The following is a 21,759-nucleotide window of genomic DNA, read 5'->3' as shown; positions in this document are numbered from 1 at the left end:
CCCAGATGAAGCAGATGCAGAGGGAGCAGCTTGTTTGCAATCATGTGATTATTATGACGCACCGGATTCAGATGGTGGGCAGGAAGTGATAAATCCATATACTGCATGAACTTGTAATAGAGGAATGTGACCACATAAAAAGGGTTTAATGAACCTGAAGGTATCGTCAGGAAATTGAAACTCAGGTTGGATATGATTAGGACAGCCCTAGTAGTCGACCAGAAAGGTCATTACTCGGCAAGATTTCATTGGTTGCTTAGTCACAGGAAAGAGCAAACAAACATAAAACTCTGTTAGGAGTTGTGCCTTGTCAAAATAATTCAAATTTGAAAGGACAGACACAGGAAGTGTCCTCGTCAGGTTAATTTCCAGGGCTGGTACCTGCGGTTATTCCACAGGCTAGTTAATAACATGTCGGGCAGGAAATCCAAAGTGTGGGATCATTTTGAGAAGGTGAAGGACGAACCCAAGGTGATATGTAAACTCATCTTCATTGGTCGACTACAAACATGACGTATCATCTGAAACATGGAAGTAGCTACATGCCCATTAGCCCACAGCGTCATTAACAGGCGGCTCGCTCAGTGTGTGACGTGCACTTGGAGATAAAATATAGGCCTATATTAATGAAGGGTCATTAGTACGGTTTTGTATTTGTTAACACCCAAAATATATAATTTATAAGGGGCTGTAGGTAAGCAAGGACCTTGTCTCAGCCCAGGGTGAATTATATCAGCAAAAGATGACTAGTCGTCTAATGGCTCTAAATGACTACCTTAGATCTTAGCCTTAGATATGATCCATACAGAACAAAGAAAAGTTATTTCTCCCGCAACTTGACTGATTTGCCTGATGATTGTCACAAATTATTTTGTCCTCTAGACCTCCTAATGTTACATACAGTACCTTTTTGTGAAAACTGTCTGAGAAACAGACAATTATCAATCCCCTTGTGGATTCAAAAGCGGCTGTGAAAAGTTTGTTAAATCATCAGAACATCAGTTTTGCAAATATATGATTGAATATGCTGATTTCAGATGAGTTTCATAGCTTTGAGGAGAGAGCAGCTGATGGTAAAAGCAGTGGATTTAGCTGTATTTTGCACCAAAGTAATCACTGCTCTGCTTTGGAAATTTGCCACAATTAGGAACCAAAAACCTAATCACAGCCCAGAACAAACCTGTCTCTTCCTCTATTTTATTTCCTCCATAAATAACACAGACGCAGAGACAAGGTTTGTAACACAATCCATACAAAAACGATCCACACAAAACAAAGTGAAAGAGTCTCCAAAAGCCTCTGAACAGACAGAAATAGTTTAGGAAATTTATGTTATGGAACAACTGACTTCTACACTGAGACATGCCACTAAAAAATGTGAAAAATATTGGAAAAAATGGAAATCTTATTTGACTTTGAAATGATCTTTTATTCATGAGTTTATTTTGGTTGGTGAATTTTGTTTTATCCCCCTCGGTATTAAGACATGCAGGATGGACTATAACTCATGAATGAGTGGAAGATTTCTCCCTCCTTAAAAATTACCCTGGATTTCCAGGAATCAAAGTCAAGGGGTCTCATTCATGAAAAGTGAGCAGAACGAATTCGTGTGTAAACTGTTCGCCGAAGGAAATTAATGTGGATTTCGGCATTCATCAATATGTTAGTAGCTCTGATCTTTTCGTAAGTACTAACAAACTCTACACCTGCTTCTGACTGCTCATACTGCTTGTGTAAATAAGATATTGCACATAAATGTTGCTTGTCATTTTTAGAAATTAGAATTTTATTGTGTATGTGCTGTCTATGACAAGAGATTACAAATACAACATATTTAGTTAAATAAGTTGGCATTTAACAATTTTAAGCTTAAGATTAGGTTTCTTGTGACGTGAATGAGTTATTTAAATCGATTAAATACAAAACTGGAAAACACTGTTATCTGAGCAGATAAAATAACAAACCAACGTGCTCTCCCCCTGCCCTCTTTAAGCACCGCAGCCCCAAACTGCATGTCATTTTTGTTTAATTTAATTATCAGAGACGCAATGTGGGAGATGTAAACATTATTTTAAATTGAATTTTGGTTTAATAAGATTTGTGGACGTGGGAAAGCAATTTGCCGTTTGTCTCTGCTCACACCGGGCAGCTGGTGAATCCCAATCTGGCAGAGCTGGAGGGAGATGATGTGGTTTTACGCCAGACTATCTTCCTTGCTGTTAAACTTAACAGTGGGTCATCGCCTACATTAGACTGCCTGTATTAAGATGTTTTTATAGAGGTGTAACTTCACAGCAGAGACGAACAATACTGAGGCCGAGGGCAAACTGACAGAGAGGTCTCTCCGATGATGCAAGCAATGCGCTCGTCTGCAGCAGAGAGCCGTGACTGGGCGGAGCCTCCTGTAGCTGTTGTGGTTTTTTGTATGTACTTGTGCGTTTCATGTCGAACTATTTTCATTTAACTTTTTGGATGGTTCTACTAGACTTGCACTGATTAATACTATGCTCGTAATTGGGCCACTTTTCACGTGATCGGCCATCTAAAATATGCTGATTTAAAACACCGGTCAAATTCCCGGCGCGCCGCATGATTGACATCGTGTAACATCAGCAGCACACACACACGAACATGTGCAACTCAGGGCTTGGGCGATGTGAGGAAGGGGACCTCAGGGACACACTGGTTTGGGTAGGACAATTAAGGAGTAAATGATTCAGGCCAGAGAATCAGGTTCAAGAGAATACTTTAATTTTCAGTGCAGGAGGTTCACAACAAGTGTGTATGTGTGTGGTTCTGAAATAAACAAAAGGAAAAATAGCTTTACACTCAATTCTTACAAATACGGCTTCTCACCTAAATCATTCACGCACACACGTCAAAAGAGAGAATGACAAAGTTGTTAATTGTCCGTGTTAAACTTAACTGCGGCGCTCTCACTGCTGCGCGGTGCCACTTGAAACTGATGAGGCGCATGTCCGCGTGCTGAAGATGCGCGTGTCTGCATGCTTACTGGTGGGCGCATCCTCAGCGCTAAGGGTAATTTAATTTATCTATGTTTTTATTTATGTATGCCGTTTTTAGTTACTTATTTTAATACTATACCTGAATTTGAGCAAAAAGGAAAATGTTTCTTAACCTGTGTCACTGTTTTTGTTTGTTTGAGATGATTATTGAAAAGCTGGTTGTATCTTGGTTAAAATGTTCTAATAAAGGAAAGACAGAAAATACTGCAATATCTTGTGTGCTGTAAAGTGGTTTGAAAAAAATGAAATCGGAATCGGCCGTCCAAACACTCTGCAAATCGGAAATCGGGCTCGGCCCAAAAAAATGTAATCGGTGCAAGTCTAGCTCTTACAACAAAGGACACATTAACAGCACCCGTTACCTTCTTCAGGCCTTTGATTCACCTGTCCCTGTCACACCTCTACTAACAGAGGGAAATAAGTTTTTCTCAACCCCACTTCATCTAAAATAACTTCAACCTCAGCGTCAGAAAAGTTTTTCTTGTTCTCTCTCTCTCTTTCTTTTTTTGCTCAGTGGTCGCAAATCGATAGAATGACCTATCCATATTAATTATCACCTCCATATATGGCGGTCATTGGCTATTCATGGGCGGGGATGTATGCTAATCGTTGAATAGCAGGAGCACATTGTCAATTTATGATTGCTTGGCATTCATGAACATACACACATGCCTATCATCAAATCCGAGTTTTCCACGGTGTTCATAAATCCGAAGTAGGTTTTTCGTACCGAGGTTTTTTATGTGCAAATTTCATGAATGAGACCCAACAATCATGATAACCTTCGTGGTCTTTAAGGACAATCATGGGCATGAAGGACCCATTGTCCTTGATACTACATTGTAATTTTGCTTCTTCTCATTTTCTGTTTTACAAGATGTTAAGCGTTTCACCTTCACCTATAATGTCCTTGCATGTTGTTATTGGTTTTGTCTGCTTTTTTCCTTTTCATAAAAAATAATAAAGGATAAAGATTTTCCTAAATCACCTCGTCCAGACCTCCTGACGCTACTGCAAACCACAGGCATCTGTGCAGTGTTGGTAGTCTTTTCCTCCAGCTGCCTGTCCTCCATCTGGACAGCACACCTACTTATGACGTCATATGCAAAGAAGCTTTGAAGACTTGGTGTTTAAATGTAGCGCTCAATTGTTGGTACCAAAGGTCAGCCTGGATCCTACCTCAACAGACAAAAGACAGAAGCAAAAGAACCCACGTGAGGATAGCGGGCGGAATCTGTGGAACATCTTGTCACAGTGAGATTGACAAGACAGACAACACTTATCTTCACCTATTCTCCGACCCGTCGCGCTGTTATCGTCCCACATCTGCAGACACTTTTATTTTCATGCTGATTTTTTTTTTCTCCTTAAATCGAGAGGACTGCTGTCAATATTTTCTGTTGACGATAAAAGATGATGATGTCCTGACTGTGTGATGAGGGTGTGAGATTCCTGATAAATCTGTCATCAGATTCAGGACTCCTATTTTCCATCCATCTGATTTCAAATGCTGATAACAAAAAAAAAAAAAAGTCTGACAGTTCCCTTTTTCACAGGCCTTTTCTCTGACAGTTTTGACAGTGTGCAGTCCTCATGACTGAGGTGTCTGTCTGCATTTCTGTCTGTTTGGCTCTCTGTCTGTCCGTCTGTCTGGCTCTGTATCTCTGTCCTTGATTACTAATCACTGCAGCATAGCCTGGTCTGATTCAGAGTGGAAAGCTGTAATTCTCCCCACATGGTGCCGAGACATCCAGACCCCGGTGCAACAGCTCCCGGTAAACACACAATCACCGCTCCTCGTTTAAAGTTTCCATATATCATCTTGAGGAAAATCACTGCCTAATCCCAGCTCTGCTCCCTTGAGGTCCACTGTTTCTTAATGACACTGTCTTAGACGCATGACAGTCGATTTGTTTGTCCACAAACATCATGATGATGTTTTGTTTATGGAAAACAAAAAAGATTAGAAAGAATTAATGCATGACTAACGGAAAGTAAAACAGCGGAGTTGGAAAATGATGGCGCTCAGTTCATAAACTGTCAGTCCAATTAAAATCAGGTGGACGCATCTAACCATGGGCGGATTATGAGATGATGGGCCCCTGGGCGCAGACATGCAGAGGGCCCACCATCTCTGCGACACAGGATCAAGAGAACGGACTTTGGGATGGTTTTCTCTCTTTTGTGTTGTTGTTGTTTTGCATCTCTCTGTAGTTGTGCTGATTTATGAGTTAATTTTCTGTATTTTAGTTGTTTTCTGTCTCTTTATAGTTGATTTGTGTCTCTTTGAGGACTTTTATGCCTCTATATGGTTGTATGCGCCCCTTTGTATTAACTTTGTGTCTCTTCGTGGTCGTTATGAGTCCCTTTGAGGTTGGTATGTGTCTCTTTGTGGTAATTTTGTGTCTCTTTGAGGACATTTGAGTGTCTTTGTGGTTGTTTGTTGTCTCTTCGTAGTTGATTTGCATCTCTTTGACGCATTTTATGCCTCTCTATGGTTGTTTGCGCCCCTTTTTATTAATTTTGTCTTTTTGTGGTCATTTTGTGTCTCTATGAGGACATTTTGAGTGTCTTTGTGATTGTTTTGCGTCTTTTTGTAGTTGTTTTGTGTTGTTTTGTGGCATTGTATGCCTCTAACAGGTTGTTTGTGTTCCTTTGTGGGACTTTTGTGTCTTTTTGTGGTTGTTTCGTGGTCCTTCTGTGTCTCTTTCAGGGCATTTTGAGTGTCTTTGTGGTTGTTTTGTGTCTCATTAAGGCATTTATGCCTCTTTGTGGTTGTTAGGGTCCCTTTGTGGTCTTTTTGTGTCACTTTGAGGACATTTTGTGTTTCTTTGTGGTCATTGTGTGTCTCTTTGAGGTTGTTTTGTGTCTCTTTGTGTCTCTTTCTGCTAACTTTGTGTGTTTCTGAGCTAAATTGATGTCTCTTTGAGGTAATTCTGTGTCCCTATGTAGTTTTTCTGTTCCTTTGTGATAGTTTTGTATCTTTTTAGGTTGTTTTGTGTCCATTAGTGGTAATTTGTGTCTGGTTGAGGACTATTTATGCCTCTATGTGGCTGTTTGGGACCCTTTGTAGTAATTGCGTGTCCCTTCGTGGTTATGTGTCTTCTTGTAGTCATTTTGTGTCTCTTTGCAGTTTCTTTGCATCTCTTTGTGGTCTTTTGTGTCCTTTGTAGTCATTTTGAGGATTACCGGCAGGTACCTGTTCATTTTAGTGACATTTTTCAGGTGAGTGCTGGGGGGGGGGGGCTAACACTCTGGACCCCTAGGCCTGTGCCTGATAGGCCCGTTTAGTAATCCATCCATACATCTAGCCGGACAAGCTATGAATGTATTTCCTTGGAAACAGCAGGCACACTTTACAGCACTGTGCCAGGGACTCTGATCCTGTTTTTCCAAGCGAGGAAAAATCCAATCAGACGGAGCAAAAAGGGAGTGACATTTTTAATAGTGGCATGTCTAATACTTGAGGGCGGCTTTCTGCATACCCACTGAGGGCTGTCTTTATCCAAACTGACATTTTAGCCCGGACGGACAAAGCAGAAAGAGCTGACAGGTTCGTCTCAGCTCGGTGTCAGGCGGGCTGACTTTGAGCGCTAAAATACACTCCGACACACGCGCCACTTAACCACTTAGAAAGAACAAAATGTGCAACAGACCTCTGGCTCTACATATTTGAAACTGCATAACTGTTCAAACAGTGGAAATCAGATAAAGAAACACTCCATTCACCCAGGAAAAAGCCTTCAGGTTTTACATGATGGCGTCGGGATAAAAAATGAAAGCTATGGTGGTGAAATAAAGTATTCCTCATCAATCAGTTTGGTCGACTTCTGAGGACTCTGTCTTCTGAGAGCTGGATTTTTGTGACATTTCCACTGTGAATGCAAATGGCACACAGCAAGTCTGTGATAAGATGACAACACATACAGTAGAAGCTAATAAATCAAATCCAGGCAGCAGAGTGTGAAGATTGTTTACCTTCCTGCTCCTCAGAGGAAGATAAAGGAACCTCAGAAAGCCTGAGCTACTTAGTATTTAAGAGGAATTTTAGAGTGTATATATTTTGAATTTCAATTGAAGGGAAAATGTCAGGAATAAAAGAACAACACAATATCCTCCATCCTTGACAGTTACACATCCGCATTAAGATTTCTGGTGTAGTATTAACGTTCTGACTGATATAATCTAATTGGATGCAGCGTCAATTTATGTCCATCAGTATAAAGCAACAGAATGCAGGCGTCAAGCTGCTAAGCAGTAATTTTTTCCTCCAGCTATGTTTAGTGTTCTTGGCTTTCTTTGCGAGGTAACTGGGTTTTCTTTAAGACCCCATGGTGAGTCTGTCTGCTTTAGAAATGTAAAGTTTCATCTTTTCTGGATGATAAGAGTTTCACTATTTGATAGAACAATTGCAGTTCCCTCTCTTATCTGAAGCTAATTCAAAAGCGGCTCTCCGCTGCCACCTCGCCTCCCCCGTCTCTGTTCCGTCTCCCTCATCCAGCTTCCCCAGCGTGCGCCTTCTTAAACTTTAATCATCTCATATTCGATACATTTCACAGCGGCTCGTCACAAGGTTATCCCAGTTTTCAAAAAGACGTCTTCCCCCTTTTAGCCTCGGCCTCAATGCAGATTCAGTGATTTCAGAATCTATTCTTCCGGGGCTCCCTGACACGACGGTGATGTTCACATGGAGAGATTTTCTTGATGCAGATATTAAAGCCCAGCAAAAAAAATAAAAAGCTAAATAAAATAATAAAACATTGCTAATGCACTGCAGAGGTGATGCACAGTCATATCACGCTGTCGATCAACACCGTTCCTGCAGTTGCTTTAAAAATGTTTCAAAGCTGACGACATATATTGCATCGTAATTTGTTCGCCTTGTCACTGTCAGGGAAATAACACACATGCCTCAGTCTGGTTGCAGCAATAAAAAACAGAGGAATCAGTCAGAGGAGACATGCTCTTTGTGTGTTTTCTTTCTTTTGTTGATTGTGTCAGAGTGAGGCCGTGACACCTGCTGTTCTCTGGATGCCATGTTGTGTTGGCCACAGTATGGGGCCTGCTTCAATCCATTGGCTGGCTGACCTGGCTCAAATCAATGACCAAAAACACACAATGTGTGATGTTGTTTCAAGACGAACTCTATTGATTGGTGCGGTCAATGTGTGGAAATTGGGATTTTTTTGCTCCTCATGACACCTGATTTTTCAAGAGAAGACTTTTCATCAACTTTTTTTTTAAACAAATACATAACAATCATCACAATGTATTCCACGTGCACATTTTAAACATACGCGTTGGGAGTAACAGATTATTGTAAAAGAATCTCTGCCAGGTGGTGACAACTGTCATGGGATGCGGTTTGTTTCGAGATGTGCTCAGCGGAACAGTGCGCTTTATTCGGCCTTGCCGCGGGGAAAACTGCTTTAATAGACTGCCAGCAGCAGGTAATATAGATTATAGGAGATCAAACAGCAGTCTGTATTGTAGCTGACGCTGGATTAACACTACTTGTTTTCATAAACACAACTAAAAGGTAAATATTAGCAATTGATTATCGGCCTGGCCTCTCTCTGTCTCACTGGATGGATGCACTAAAGAGAAGTGTGACAATGCAGCAGGCTTCAGCAGCAGGGAAGGCAGACTGCAGTACATGCAAAGAAGGTGTCAGCATGCCTTTTTTTTGTTAGTACTGATAAGTTCTCTTTTTAAGCATTTATTTAAAGGTATACTATGCAGTTGGGTTGCAGTGATAGACTGGTTTTGAGGTATACCGTGATATAAAAGTTGATGGTTATCATATTGTGGACATTTGCTGATCTACACTGAAAGAAAATGCAACTGGACGGAGAATCCAACCTGTAGTTTAGTTACTTTCAAAGGGGAACTTTTTACACATACTTCTATTAACAAAATGGTTTCAGGTTTCAGTTATAGTAATAAAACGTTTGATCAACCAACAATAAAGCCGACCCCAGATTCATTCTTGTTTGCTGTATTGTATTGTTCACTGCTTCTGTGATGCTGTGTCCGCAGTTTTTGTAGCTTCCTCTCACATGCTAGCTGCGGTCTGGCACCTGGTCGCGACTTTTATAATGTCCGAACTTCACCCAGTGTGTCCAGGAGCGTCCTGAACACAGCAAACTAAGAATTACATAATAAAATACAGGCAGACAGCAGAGTCTCTGCAGATAAATACATCTCTGCATACCTCCGGTGAGTCATAACTGAGAGGATACTTTCAGTGAATAAAGGGACCATGATACATTATTATCATGATACTTAAGTCACAATACAATATCACTGTGATTTTAAATGTTCATTCATTCATCTTCTAACCGCTTCATCGCGGGGGGGCTGGAGCCTATCCCAGCTACATCGGGTGAGAGGCAGGGTTCACCCTGGACAGGTCGCCAGACTATCACAGGGCTGACACATAGAGACAGACAACCATTCACGCTCACATTCACACCTACGGACAATTTAGAGTTATCAATTAACCTAGTCCCCAATCTGCATGTCTTTGGACTGTGGGAGGAAGCCGGAGTGCCCGGAGAGAACCCACGCTGACACGGGGAGAACATGCAGACTCCGCACAGAAGGGCTCCCACGCCCGGGATCGAACCGGCAACCCTCTTGCTGTGAGGCGAGAGTGCTAACCACCACACCACCGTGCCGCCTGATTTTAAATGTTGAGTATTGAAATGTTTTACATTTTTTTCAGCTGTAAATTATGTCCCCAAAGTAAAACTTAGTCAACATCTGTTTTATGAGTGGTTAAATTTTCAGTCACTTTTATTGCAGCAAAATGTTTCTACTGGACTGAAAAAGCAACTGATTTTATTAATTCTAGAAGGCTAGTGAAAGTTGAATTTGTATTAGCAAAATTAATAATTTATGTAGGGAAAATCAATACTTGGGATGTCCACTGGCTCACCTAGTACAGCAGGCGCCCTGTGTACAAAGGCTGTGTCCTTGCTGTAGCGGCTGTGAGCTTGATTCCAACCCACGACAGGTGTCCTATCAAATAAAAAGGCAAAAAGCCCCCAAAACTATTTTTAAAAAAATAAATTAATCAGTATTTGGTGTCCATGTATTGATACAATATTGCCATGCAAAATACTGCAATACTATACTGTATCGATTTTCCTTATTTACTTTTATCCAGTCAAATACAATTTTTGAGGAAAATCTTGCATATTACACCCTCAGACATTTCAGTCATTCTTGACAAATGGGACAAAACCCTTTCTTGGGGGGTTTTGATTTTGACTCTTTAATTATGTGGTGAAAATATATTTCAAAAGATCAAAGTCTGGACTATAAAAACCTTGTAATGAGCAAACCCCCGAGTGATTTAATTTTTCTTGAAAAGCATACCTGATGGATGTCAGAGGTAAGATCTGATGGAGTTGACAAAAACTTAATTTATTAATGTCACTGCAGTCGTAGAAGGGCTACAGAGTTGACCTGTTATGGTTAAGACACACCAGATAGCAATATTATTTATTTATTTTTAAAATATAAAGCTTACCAGTACTTAAGCAGTATTTTCTTCATTTTGGAAACCAGGAAGTGAGACAGGAGTCCTTACAATATAGCGATATAGCCTTTTTATGCCCTCAAATAATGATTTTGTCGAAATCTGAGTTGACAGAAAACTGGAACACATCTTCAAAGGGCCAACATTTTCACAAATTAAATATATTTTCAAACAAAGATGATTTAACACTTCATTTTTACACCAATATCATCAGTGCGTGCTGTTGGAGTTAGAGTTGGAAGGGTTTTAACACATTTTTCAATTGTTTGAAGTGGTGAATTCTTCTCTGGAACGAGGTTGTTTTCTGGCACAGTGGAAGTTTAGAGGTAAAAAAATGAAAGCAAATCAAAATAGTTTATATATCATAATTTCATATAAATAAATCCTTTAAAAATTATGTTTCATCCCAGAAATAGAATTAGTGTGTTGAAAAAAAATATATTTTTTCCTTTAAACAAGGACATGATTTGTCCCAGTTCTCAAAAATGAGTGATATACTTCAAGGCAGTTAAAAAGAAAACCAAAGTTCCAGCGCACACCAGGATACTCAGGATAATTATTTTATTGACAGCTTACATTTAAAAGCTTACAATCACACAGAGCGAATCTGATGAAGCAATATGCAGAATACACTGTTTGTTCCTTTTGTTAAATGTAAGCTGTCAATAAAATCAGTACCAACCTGAGTATCCTGGTGTGTGCTGGAACTCTGATTTCCTTTTGGTTCACTGTGGTTGATCCTGCACCAGCTGGCACCCAGGAGAGAGCCACGGTCGTACATCACGTATCTTCAGTTATTTATATATTTAAAGGCATTTAAACTTAGTTTTGTGTTGGGGTTTGTGTTATTCTATATTTTGACATGAAGATTTTCATGTTAACTGCAGATGTATATATCAGTTATTGGTCTCCTTGAGGACTAATAAGCCCTTAAAAAACATACTGGCTTTTGTGTGACCCTGTGTGCCTGGAGGCAGTGCTATGGTCATACAATGGTCTCTCTCGTCCTGCTGACACCGAGACTAAAGGATGTGATTCCCCTCTTATGTGCAGTACTACACAAACTTGTCAAAATACAACAAAATTTAGAGGGAAATAGTTACAGAATCGTATTGCACCATAAAGCTACAGCTACCTGAGCAGAATAACATAAGCCCAAAATTAAATTACTTTTTAAGTTAGTTTTGTTTCCAACAAAACTAATGAGATGACTACAGGCTGGAGGAACAGCTCATTCTGCTGGCTTGAGACCACTCCGCAGGTCAGGAACATCCACCAGAAAAATAAATGAATGATGTAAACAGAGTCAATCAAAACCCAGTGATACAGAGAATCAACACGGGCCTTTGAGCAAATCCTAACACAAACAACCGTTATTAGTTTGTGGCAGTCCTTAGATCAATATGTAACTGTATATAATTTGATTTGTGTTCAATAAGGATTGGTAAAGAAACAGCTCTGCTGCTATTAAACATCAGGGGAGGATGGATTAAGAAATTCATATTAAAGGATTAGACCAAGCAGGGAAATCCAGATTTCAGTGGGCTATCTGTGGGAGGATACTTTCTGAGAAATATCATCTGTTATCAGATACAAACTCCGGCTTTGGCCCTCGTTTAAACCCCGTGAAATCCTCACTCACACTAAATAACAAGCTGTAACATTAATGAGCAAACATTTAACCCAGCAAAGACTTTCATGAAAACCAGGAAGGGATTTTTTTGTCCCTTTTCATTTTCGTTGTTTGAATCTAAGACTGTGATCACAAGTAATCCCAATAAGAGAAAGAGTGCTATCTTTTACAGTCAGACAAAAGAAGATTTTAGTGATACTGGTGGCAGAGATGAAACTAATGAGTCAAGTGCTATTTGAAGTATTAACACAACTTCAAAAGTGGTGTTTTTCAATACACAGGGTGAAAACTCTGGACACAGGCTTATAGATTTTGTGGTCAAAGATTTTTTTCTGCATGACTACACTAAATATAAACAGCCATACCAGTAGGATGGTGATAAACTATGCCATGTTGGTTTATTCACTGTAGATCTGTCATTAGCTTAGAGGCCGCCATGCCTTCTAGAAAGCTGGACTGACAGTGTTATTCATTTTCCAAATCCATAAAGCTACAAAAGAAGTCCATTTAATTATTACCTACTAATTTGAGCGGAAATGATACTCTGAGAAAACTGGATTTTCCTCTGACATATAAAAGGCATGTGCATCAGTAGGACACAGGAGTAGTTGTGGTTACATTAACATGGATTTAGTGCGTGCAGTCACTACACATCTGTGACAACTGCACAAAAATACATAGAAATTAATTAACGGCTCGGCAGGGGATAACAAAGTGCAGCTTTAAATTAACTATAGTCCACTGTTCCGTGTGGTTAGCTTTACATCAGGACGGATGATCCCAACAGATGGTACTTTTTAACTCTCAGCATTTGTCCTACACACGCAGCACCATCATGGCATCTGTATGACTCTGTAGTTTAATATCAAAACTGAGGTAAACCACAGGGAGAAAGATTATTTGTAAAAGACGTCAGAGAACACCAGACTAACGCTAGAACAATACATGTGCTCTGTGTCACAATTTATATTAAGGGAAATAATGACTCCATTTATGGTTTTATTACAGAATAAACCAGGGTTTATACTTCTGCACTGAATCAATGCCGTACTTACAGCAGAGTCTGACTTTGTGAGGTGAACTTTGTGAGTTATGATGGAGCTGAATTTTGTGACATTACCTTTGTTAAATGTTGCTGTTGGCTTCATATGAGTAGAAGAAAAGTCTGTTTATCTCTGGGCTTTTTTATGCAATGGAAATGGACAGAAATGTCACAGGCTTATGCTAATAATGTTGGCTTGTTGAAAATGTGGAGAACGTGTCTAGTATAAGACAACTGTTTGTCAGTGAACCTTGTGAGATGTAATGAAGTAAAATATTGTAATGTTACTGCTGTTAAATGTTGAAATTGTTAAAGGTTGCTGTTGTTCCTGATTTCTAATATGTACAGGAAAAGTCTGCCAGCTACTAGGCTAATTTATGCAACGTAAAATGTCACAGACTTATGCTAAAAGCATTAGCTTTTTGTATATGTGAGGAAAACGTGACCTCTTGTAAGTAAAGGAAAAGATTGCTAGCCAATAGGCTAATTTATGCAATTTAAAACATCATAGACTTATGCTAATAATGTTAGCTTTTTGTAGCTTGTTTATGGGGAAAATGTGTCCACTATCTAGTAACGCAACTGTTTCCCTGTGGACCTTGTGAGTAATAATGGAGCCATATTTTGTACTTCTGTTTAAAATTGTCACTGTTGAGCCATGTTTTGTGTTTTAGACACTGTGAGAGCTGAAACAATCTGACTTCACTGCACTTCACAGAAACTCAGTGGCATAGAAACCCCATTGCCATGCCTGGGTGGATTACTGAACAGGTCCACCAGGCTCAGGGCCAGGGGCCCAAAGTATTAGGGGGCCCCCTGCAAAATGTCACTCAAATTAACATGCAGTGACAAGGAGGAGACTCAAAATGACTACTAAGAGACACAAAAAGACCATGAGAAAATTCAAAGGAGCTGCAAAGATACACAAAATTACGTCAAAGAGATCCATGACTTCAAAGTATCACAAAGCAACCACAAAGAGACAAAAAACCATCAAAAGGTCAAAAATGTCTTCAAAGACACACAAAAACCAACAAAAAAAGAAAGATAAAATGACCACAAAGTCTGTGTGTCTTGTTCCTAAGTAGGAAAGGTAGTGGGCTCTTTTAAATGTCTGTGCCAGGGACCAACTGTCTCATAATCTGCCCATACTGCCAACTAGTGATCTGGAGGTGTAACTGCAGACTGACATAGACACACAAATGCACAACTGTGCGTTCCAACATCCACACTACCATACTGTTGAGTGTGCCAGAAAAAGATTTAGTATGTCTTTATACATAGTATACCAAATGCAGTGTGCCAAAAATACCAGGATGCTCTACTACATCTGGTACAATTTTGCAGTATGCAAGCCAGCATGCTTTTCTGGCTATTCTGACCCACGATCCTCTGCACAGCGGACAATACATCACATCGACCGACCCACAAATAGATGACAACTGATTGACAGCTGTCAGAACTCACAATAACGGATGACAGTGCATTCAAGTAACTGATGACCAGCTGAATAGTAATAATAGGAATATTAACTGTTCACACTGACCACAAAGAACAAAAGGACAGAACTATGAACATAACCATGACAGAGAAATGCAGATATAATTTCACCGGTGCAAATATAATACTTCAGAATCTACAATCTGTGCAGCTATACTTTTAAAGTTAAACTACAGGTAACAAAGGTTGATCTCCATCTCTGGAAAACTCCTCAACTGGTGTTTTGTTTTGTTTTGTTTTGTTTAATATACATAAAACAAAGATGGTTTAAGTTCAAGGCATGATGTTATGAGAAAGCATTATGTCCTGATGTAGGCCTCTTGTGTAGACTATGGCGTAGGCTCTGCATACAACTATACATCAGTCTTACTATGTGCAGCAGTATCACTTTCAGGCACACACTCACTCTCCTGTACATGTCTAGCTATTGGACCACGTCCCCACTTGGGCTGCAGTGTTTATAAAGAGAGAGTCTCCAAACAGTGGAGATCAATAACGGCCTGTCAGCTTTTTAGTGTAGCCATGGACAGAGCAGAGACACAGGGACCATGGAGAGAGGGAGCTGCATCCGTCCATCAGACTCTTTGTGACCCCCAGCAGCTCTGATCGGAGATGACAGAAAGAGAGGGAGACAGAGAGCAGGCGAGGACAGCAGACAGCTAGGACGAAGATAGAGAGACAGGCTCCTATGGTGCTGGCCAGCTCTTGAGGCCCCTGTATCTTTTCTAGGCCATAATTAAAGCAGAGCCCAGACTCTGGGTATTTCCCTTTATAAACGTCGCTGGTCTCTGTTGCCCCCCGTACAAAGGACTGTCAAAGGCTCGACAGAGTAGAAAGGTAAACCCCTGAATGAAGCTAACAGAGTGGGATCGAGGGAAGGATCTGCATTATATCCGCTGCATATACGCACACACATTCCCACATATACTGTACCTTTAAACAAATGTGCACTCGCGTGCAAGGCAAGGTACCTAATTGCTCTGGCAGCCATTGAATGATGACAATGGCCACGATGGGAGTTGGCGAGACTTTGTCGGGATGTATGTAATTATTCAGCCGCACAAAAGGAGGGGCCGATGCGGTGCCAGAGCAGATTTACTATGTCTGTGGTCAGTGTATTCAGCAGGATATCTAATGATGTGCACTTACGGGCTAAATTACCAGAGCATTGTTTACCTCTGCTCTTAGAGTGCAGGGCCCCACCGAGAGCCGGAGCCCAGAAGGTGCCGGGGGAAAGAAAAAGCCCAGATGGATCTTGTGAAGTTCAAATTAAAGCAAATGATCTGATAGTGAGGAGGAGTGTCGAGAGAAGATGAATGGTATCCATGGAAGCAGAGGCTGGGGAGAGGCTGAAACGTCTAACTCTTTTTTGGTAAAGGCCCCTCTCTTCACACGCTGCTGACAGCCAGATAGCTAGCAAATCCCTGGACGAGGGGGTGGAGAACACAAACTGTACGGCTCTCGACTCTACTGCTCAGACATTTCCAAGCTGCAGTTTTCTGGTACACAAATATGATATATAACAAACTAGAGAAATAAACACATCAACTAAACTCAAATACTGAGAGTTGGGTTTTAACCAAGTTGAGTCAAATAATGTGCTCACTTCATGGTCTCTTGAAAATGTAAACCTAAGCTATACCTTTCTAATGTTGTTGTGTCTAAGTGAATAATCATTCTTTGGACTCCTCCAGTATTGGGTTAGAGGGTTTCAGCCAGAGCATGAAACAGGCTGCAATGCAATCCCTGAGGGCAATTGAGCATCATCGATTTACATCCACTAAAAATGCTTGTTGTTACCAATGACAGGCTCAGACTATTGTTCAAAGTATCTGACAACATTATGGAAAAGATCCCTACAGAGATAGACCTTTTTGTTAAAGAGTAATGCTGGCTGGGGCGCCCACTAGCTGGTAGAGCAGGCGCCTCATGTATGAAAGGCTGTGTCCTTTAATTCTCTCCCACTTTCATGCTTTATCTGTCCTATCAAAAAAACCTGGTTTCACATGCTCCTCAGATGGTCCCATTTCCCAAATTGGAAAGTTTTAAGTCATAATGTGGGAACAACATGGACGCCTCATTGAAGGTATGTTCAGAGCATTTAAACTACACGTTGATAACAGTTTGAAGCTTTATATTACAAACTGATTTTGTCCCAGACATGTTGCTGCACCAGAACCCCTAAAACTACTAAAATATTAGTTTACCTGACGACTGGAAAATAACTTTTCTAACTAATCTGGGTCACTCTACATCGACAGCAACTAAGGGTTACAACTTAACCCTTAGTTAAGTCAGCCCATCCCAGCTGACATTGGGCAAGAGGCAGGGTACACTCTGGACAGGTCACCAGACTATCACAGGGCTGACACATAGAGACAGACAACCATTCACACTCACATTCACACCTACAGCAGAGTCCTGCACTGGGTCGGGTACCCGTGGGTACAAATAAGTGGATAAAACGTACAACTATCACTTTCTAATGTTTCTGAAGTGTTTCCCTGGTGGATTACTTCTCTCCTCGATGGATTCTAAAAACACGTGACAGCTCGTAACTGCTGAACGTCGCTCTGGACAGAAAGTAAGTCTATTATTACACATGTAAAGTTCCTTTACATAGATTAAAAGTTTAAAAGCATTAAACGTAACAAACGAGTGCTTTTACACTCGTATGGGAGAAGAACACAGAGGGTTGATGATGGAGCTGAAGTCAGGTTTTTATTGTGAGAGCTGCTTCATTCAGGTCGTTGTTTACTCACTGGCACCTTAACTGTGGCGATATGCTGCTTAGTATTCAGCCAATATGACCCAAAATGATTACTTTAAATCCGGGTTACGGGTCGGGCTGCGGGTCGTGTTTCAACGGGTCGGACTGGGTTGTGGTACTAATTGGCCTGATGCACGGGTTTGCGGTTCGGGTGCGGGTTTGTACGTCGCTGGGTCGGGTCGGGGTGGATCTTGAAAACTGGACCCGTGCAGGACTCTTGACCTACGGACAATTTAGAGTCACCAATTAACCTGCATGTCTTTGGACTGTGGGAGGAAGCTGGAGCACCTGGAGGAAACCCACGCTGACACACGGAGAACATGCAAACTCTGTACAGAAGGGCCATGAGCCAATGACTTTCTGAGATTCCGAATTTTCCTAGTCAGGAAATCATTTTTCAGATAATTCTGACCCCACATAATTGCAAGGTAAGGTGCTTTTTAATTGAACCAGAAAAAGGCCCGAAATTGCAATTGTCAAACCCCACTGACATTTAAATCAACAGTAATTTTATCATCATAAAACACACTTAAGTCAAAGTCAAAAGAAACAAGTAAGTAATAAAATTCACAAAGCTGTATTTCCACTGTTACAGCAGTCACCAACTCTGGAGTGGTTGAAATAAACTCTTCATTCACCCAGTTAGATGTGAAATGTGCTTGCTCCACACACATGTTGGTGATGGCGATTTCGAGTTTGTTTCTCACGGAATAAAAATGATCTGACTTGCTTACAAAAAGGCCTATATCTGTTGGGATCCTTTCCATAATGTTGTCAGAACCTGTCAGTGGCAAAAACAAACACTTTTAGTGAAAGTAAACTGACGGTACTCAAGTGTCCACAGGGATTAATACATTAACAAACCGGATCAAGTGAAATGTAAGGTTTCTCTGTAAGAATCATTTCCACCATATTGTCAAACACTAATAACAACAAACTGAGTCTGTCAGTGACAAAAAAAACAAGCGTTTTTAGTGGACGTACACTGATGGTTCATTAATGCTTAGAGAGGTTACGCTGCAAGCTGATTAACCACCATCAGCTGCAGTGTTTTGCTCAATACTAGACCATTTACAAAAACTGTTTCCCCCATTAGTCACTTAGACGCTAATCTCTCAAGACAGATTCTGCAATCTACATTGTAGAATCTGTCAGCAGCCCTGTGCGAAAGATGACTAGAGAGGGGGAGAGGGCGGGGCTTTGAGTCTGAACGATGCTGCGCTTTAGCCAATCACAATGGAGGGGGCACGGCCGAGACGTGCAGGTGTCCCCAGGAAATGTGTACCTACAGAAACAGCAAGCTCCATGTCCATAGCGCGTCCGTAGCGACTGCCCCAGTAATGCCGTCTCGTCAACGTGAAAAAAAATATTTTTTCCAGCGGATGCCTGAGTTACAACATGGTTGAGCTAACTGGAGTAGTTTCATGTCGTATCCGACAACGGGAGGCTTTTAACAGATGACGTCCTGATGTTAGCTTTGCTAACTGTCCCTGTCAGCTGCAGCCACTGATGCTTTCTAGACATCGTGATTTCCCATAACTGAATAAATACCACACATAGCAACACAAAACTGCTTTGCTAGCTCAATCATGTTGTAACTAAGATATTCGCTGGAAAAACTATTTTATTCACGGACCGTTTATTGAGTTATTACCTTATTTTTATACAGTCTATGGTTATAGACAATGCTAACGGCTAACGTTAACAGATAACGGTTAGCCCAGCTAATCTACGATAACCATATTAATTACGTGCACACAGAAATAGTAACATTTGTTCAGTCATTGTGTTTCTAGACTTAACAAACATCAGATTAGTCTACACGGTGATATAGTGACGTGAAAAATGTGATATATAGCTAAACTCTGCTGGTTTTCTACCCAAAGTATTTGCAAACAACACGGCGATTCCCTGGGGGCACCGCCGGAAGTGAAGGACGTGAGGCCCCTTCATTTCCAGTTAGTCGAAAAACTCCGGGCTGTGTCTCCAGAGGTAAAGGAAGAATTTTTTTTTTTTTACTGATGGTTTTCCAGATTGCTTAGACACAAAAACATGGGAAAATATGTTCTATGTTGAAAAATATCAAAGCTCCCCTTTAACAAAGCAGAAATGTTAAATGGAGAAATGTGCAGCTGTTAGAGAAATAAGCCTCTTTTTTTAAACCCATGATATTATTCAGCTTATATAATGATGCAGTCCTTTTTGTTTGTTTGCTTGTTAAGAAAAGCACCACCTCTAGCCATCACTTCTGACAGCAGCACCCATTTGAGCCACTGTCAGAGGTCATTTCCATAATGAAAGAAGAAAATTACCAAGGAGGCAAAGGCAGGACAAGCCTGCCATTTGGCAGAGAGAGAAAATGAAGATGGAAGGAAAATGGTTTGGCAAGAAAGGGGCATTGGACAGAGAGCGCGCAGAGAGAGAGCAGCAGGACTGGAGTGAGGGATAAGGGTGGAGAGTGCAGGAGGCAGCAGAGAGAGAGAGAGAGAGAGAGAGAGGGAAGGAGGGAGGGAGAGCGGAGGGGCTTGAAGAGCTGAGACAGTTGAACCATGAAGACGGGCATGCCAGAGAGTTGGACAGTGCAGAAACATTTGGAGAAAGTGAGAGATGAGAACTGGAAGACAGAGAGAAAAAGCTGGAAAGCCTTAAAAGCGCGGGGAAAGTTGGAGATTATGTCCAGTTGGGAAGTCTTCACAGATTAAAAAGTTGACACAGACAGAGACAAAGACTCGAAAGAAACTTGACAGAGCAGGAAACAGTTTTCCAGGCAGGAAGCAGGTGTTGCGGGGCATCCGTTTGGACGAGGCTCTTACCTTGGCAGATGCGGAAGCCACTGATCCAGCAGCCGTGATGCCTCGCTTGACCGCTATGTCGCTACTCGATGTTGTCACGGCAACTGTAACCGGGGTGGGGAGGAGGGAGGGGATGACAGGGAGGGGAAGGAGCCCCGGACGGTTGTTGCCATTGACAACGGCAGAGGCACAGCTATGATTGGCTCCTCCATTATGGAGGCCAGAAGGACGGATGTCTCTCCGCTCCCAGGGTCCCCGGTAGTCCCTCTCAAAGCGGTGGTGGTGGCGTGACATCACTTCCTCTTCCTCTCAGAGGGAACAACGGGGGCAGGCCTGCAGAAAATGGAAAGTAATTTTATTAGATGCAAGACAGAGACACAAAGGCAGCATTTCAGAGACCAGGGGACAGAGAAAGAGCAAGACAGCAAGCGAATTAAGGAGAGAACATGTTGACATGAAGGTGTAAATGCTCACAGCATCTGCTCCCAATGCACCTGACTGACACGAACACACTGCGGCTCATTTGTTGCCTCTAATTCCTATTCTCCCAGTCATTAACGAGGGCTGCGACAAGAGGGAGAGAAATGAGCACTGCTAAGCAGGTCTATAAAAAACACCATCAGTGCCAACACCATAAGGAGCTAAATTTGCAACGTGGAGGCATCTAGGCTCAGCAGTGAGAGGTTAAAGCAATACGGCCGAGCGCAACGCAAACAGGTGCACGCTCAGTCAAGTTGCTGTGAGGACGGCGCAGCAGTATCATGACCTTGCGGTCGAAACTCATTCATCTGAATAGATAAATACCCCTGCAATTACAGCTCATCTCATACATCTAATGGCTGGTTAATTCAATCAGATTGCCCTTGAAGTGCATTTGAGGATTCTCCCCTTTTCAAGCACAGCGGGCTGTGATAGGCTAAGAGGCGACAGTGAGCTGGAATTACATCAGTATGGGGCATGGCGCTGTTGTGTAGCATGAGCAGCATATCACTATTATATCATAAATCAAAGCGGCACAGGATCTGAGAAGTGAGATCCATCACTGAGGGGGTTTGCGGCGCATTGTACTCCGCCTCACCAAAGGCACGTTATGCTTCCCGAGCCCTTGATAACAGATGAAATAAATAAATAACAACCTCAAACCAGGTTCAGCAAGCCCCATGCAAAATCCCCTGGTCTGTAAGGAGAGAATGACAGCGGATGATAGGTCTTTATTCTTCACGCTGGGGTCTGTCACGCTGCTTCTTGCCTCACAGAGGAGTCTTGAACTGCCAGCTTCTCTGTGTGTATCTGTGTGTGTGAGTGTGAGTGTGTGTGTACAGAAGCAGGTTACAGGGTCCCTGCAGACCCTTAAAGGGTCCTGAAAAGCACTGAATTCATTAGATAGATAGATAGATAGATAGATAGATAGATAGATAGATAGATAGATAGCCTTTATTGTCCCATGGGG

At 41.5% G+C, this 21,759-nt stretch overlaps 1 protein-coding gene across 7 annotated transcripts in view; it reads right to left on the bottom strand.

Moving 5' to 3' along the window:
* Positions 1-21,759, bottom strand: part of LOC125897062 (kelch-like protein 29) — a 425,780-nt gene that overhangs the window by 244,071 nt on the left and 159,950 nt on the right. For all 7 annotated transcript variants that reach the window (XM_049590111.1, XM_049590112.1, XM_049590113.1 and 4 more), the window contains one exon: positions 20,331-20,642. In XM_049590111.1, coding sequence (XP_049446068.1) covers positions 20,331-20,603 — 273 coding nt within the window. In that variant the 5' untranslated portion in view covers positions 20,604-20,642. The remainder of the gene's footprint in view (positions 1-20,330; positions 20,643-21,759) is intronic.

Source organism: Epinephelus fuscoguttatus, linkage group LG11 (assembly GCF_011397635.1).
Source record: "Epinephelus fuscoguttatus linkage group LG11, E.fuscoguttatus.final_Chr_v1".
In the NCBI taxonomy this organism is placed as follows: Eukaryota; Metazoa; Chordata; class Actinopteri; order Perciformes; family Serranidae; genus Epinephelus; species Epinephelus fuscoguttatus.
Note: the sequence above shows the minus strand (reverse complement) of the source record. Positions and strands in the feature narration are given on the sequence as shown.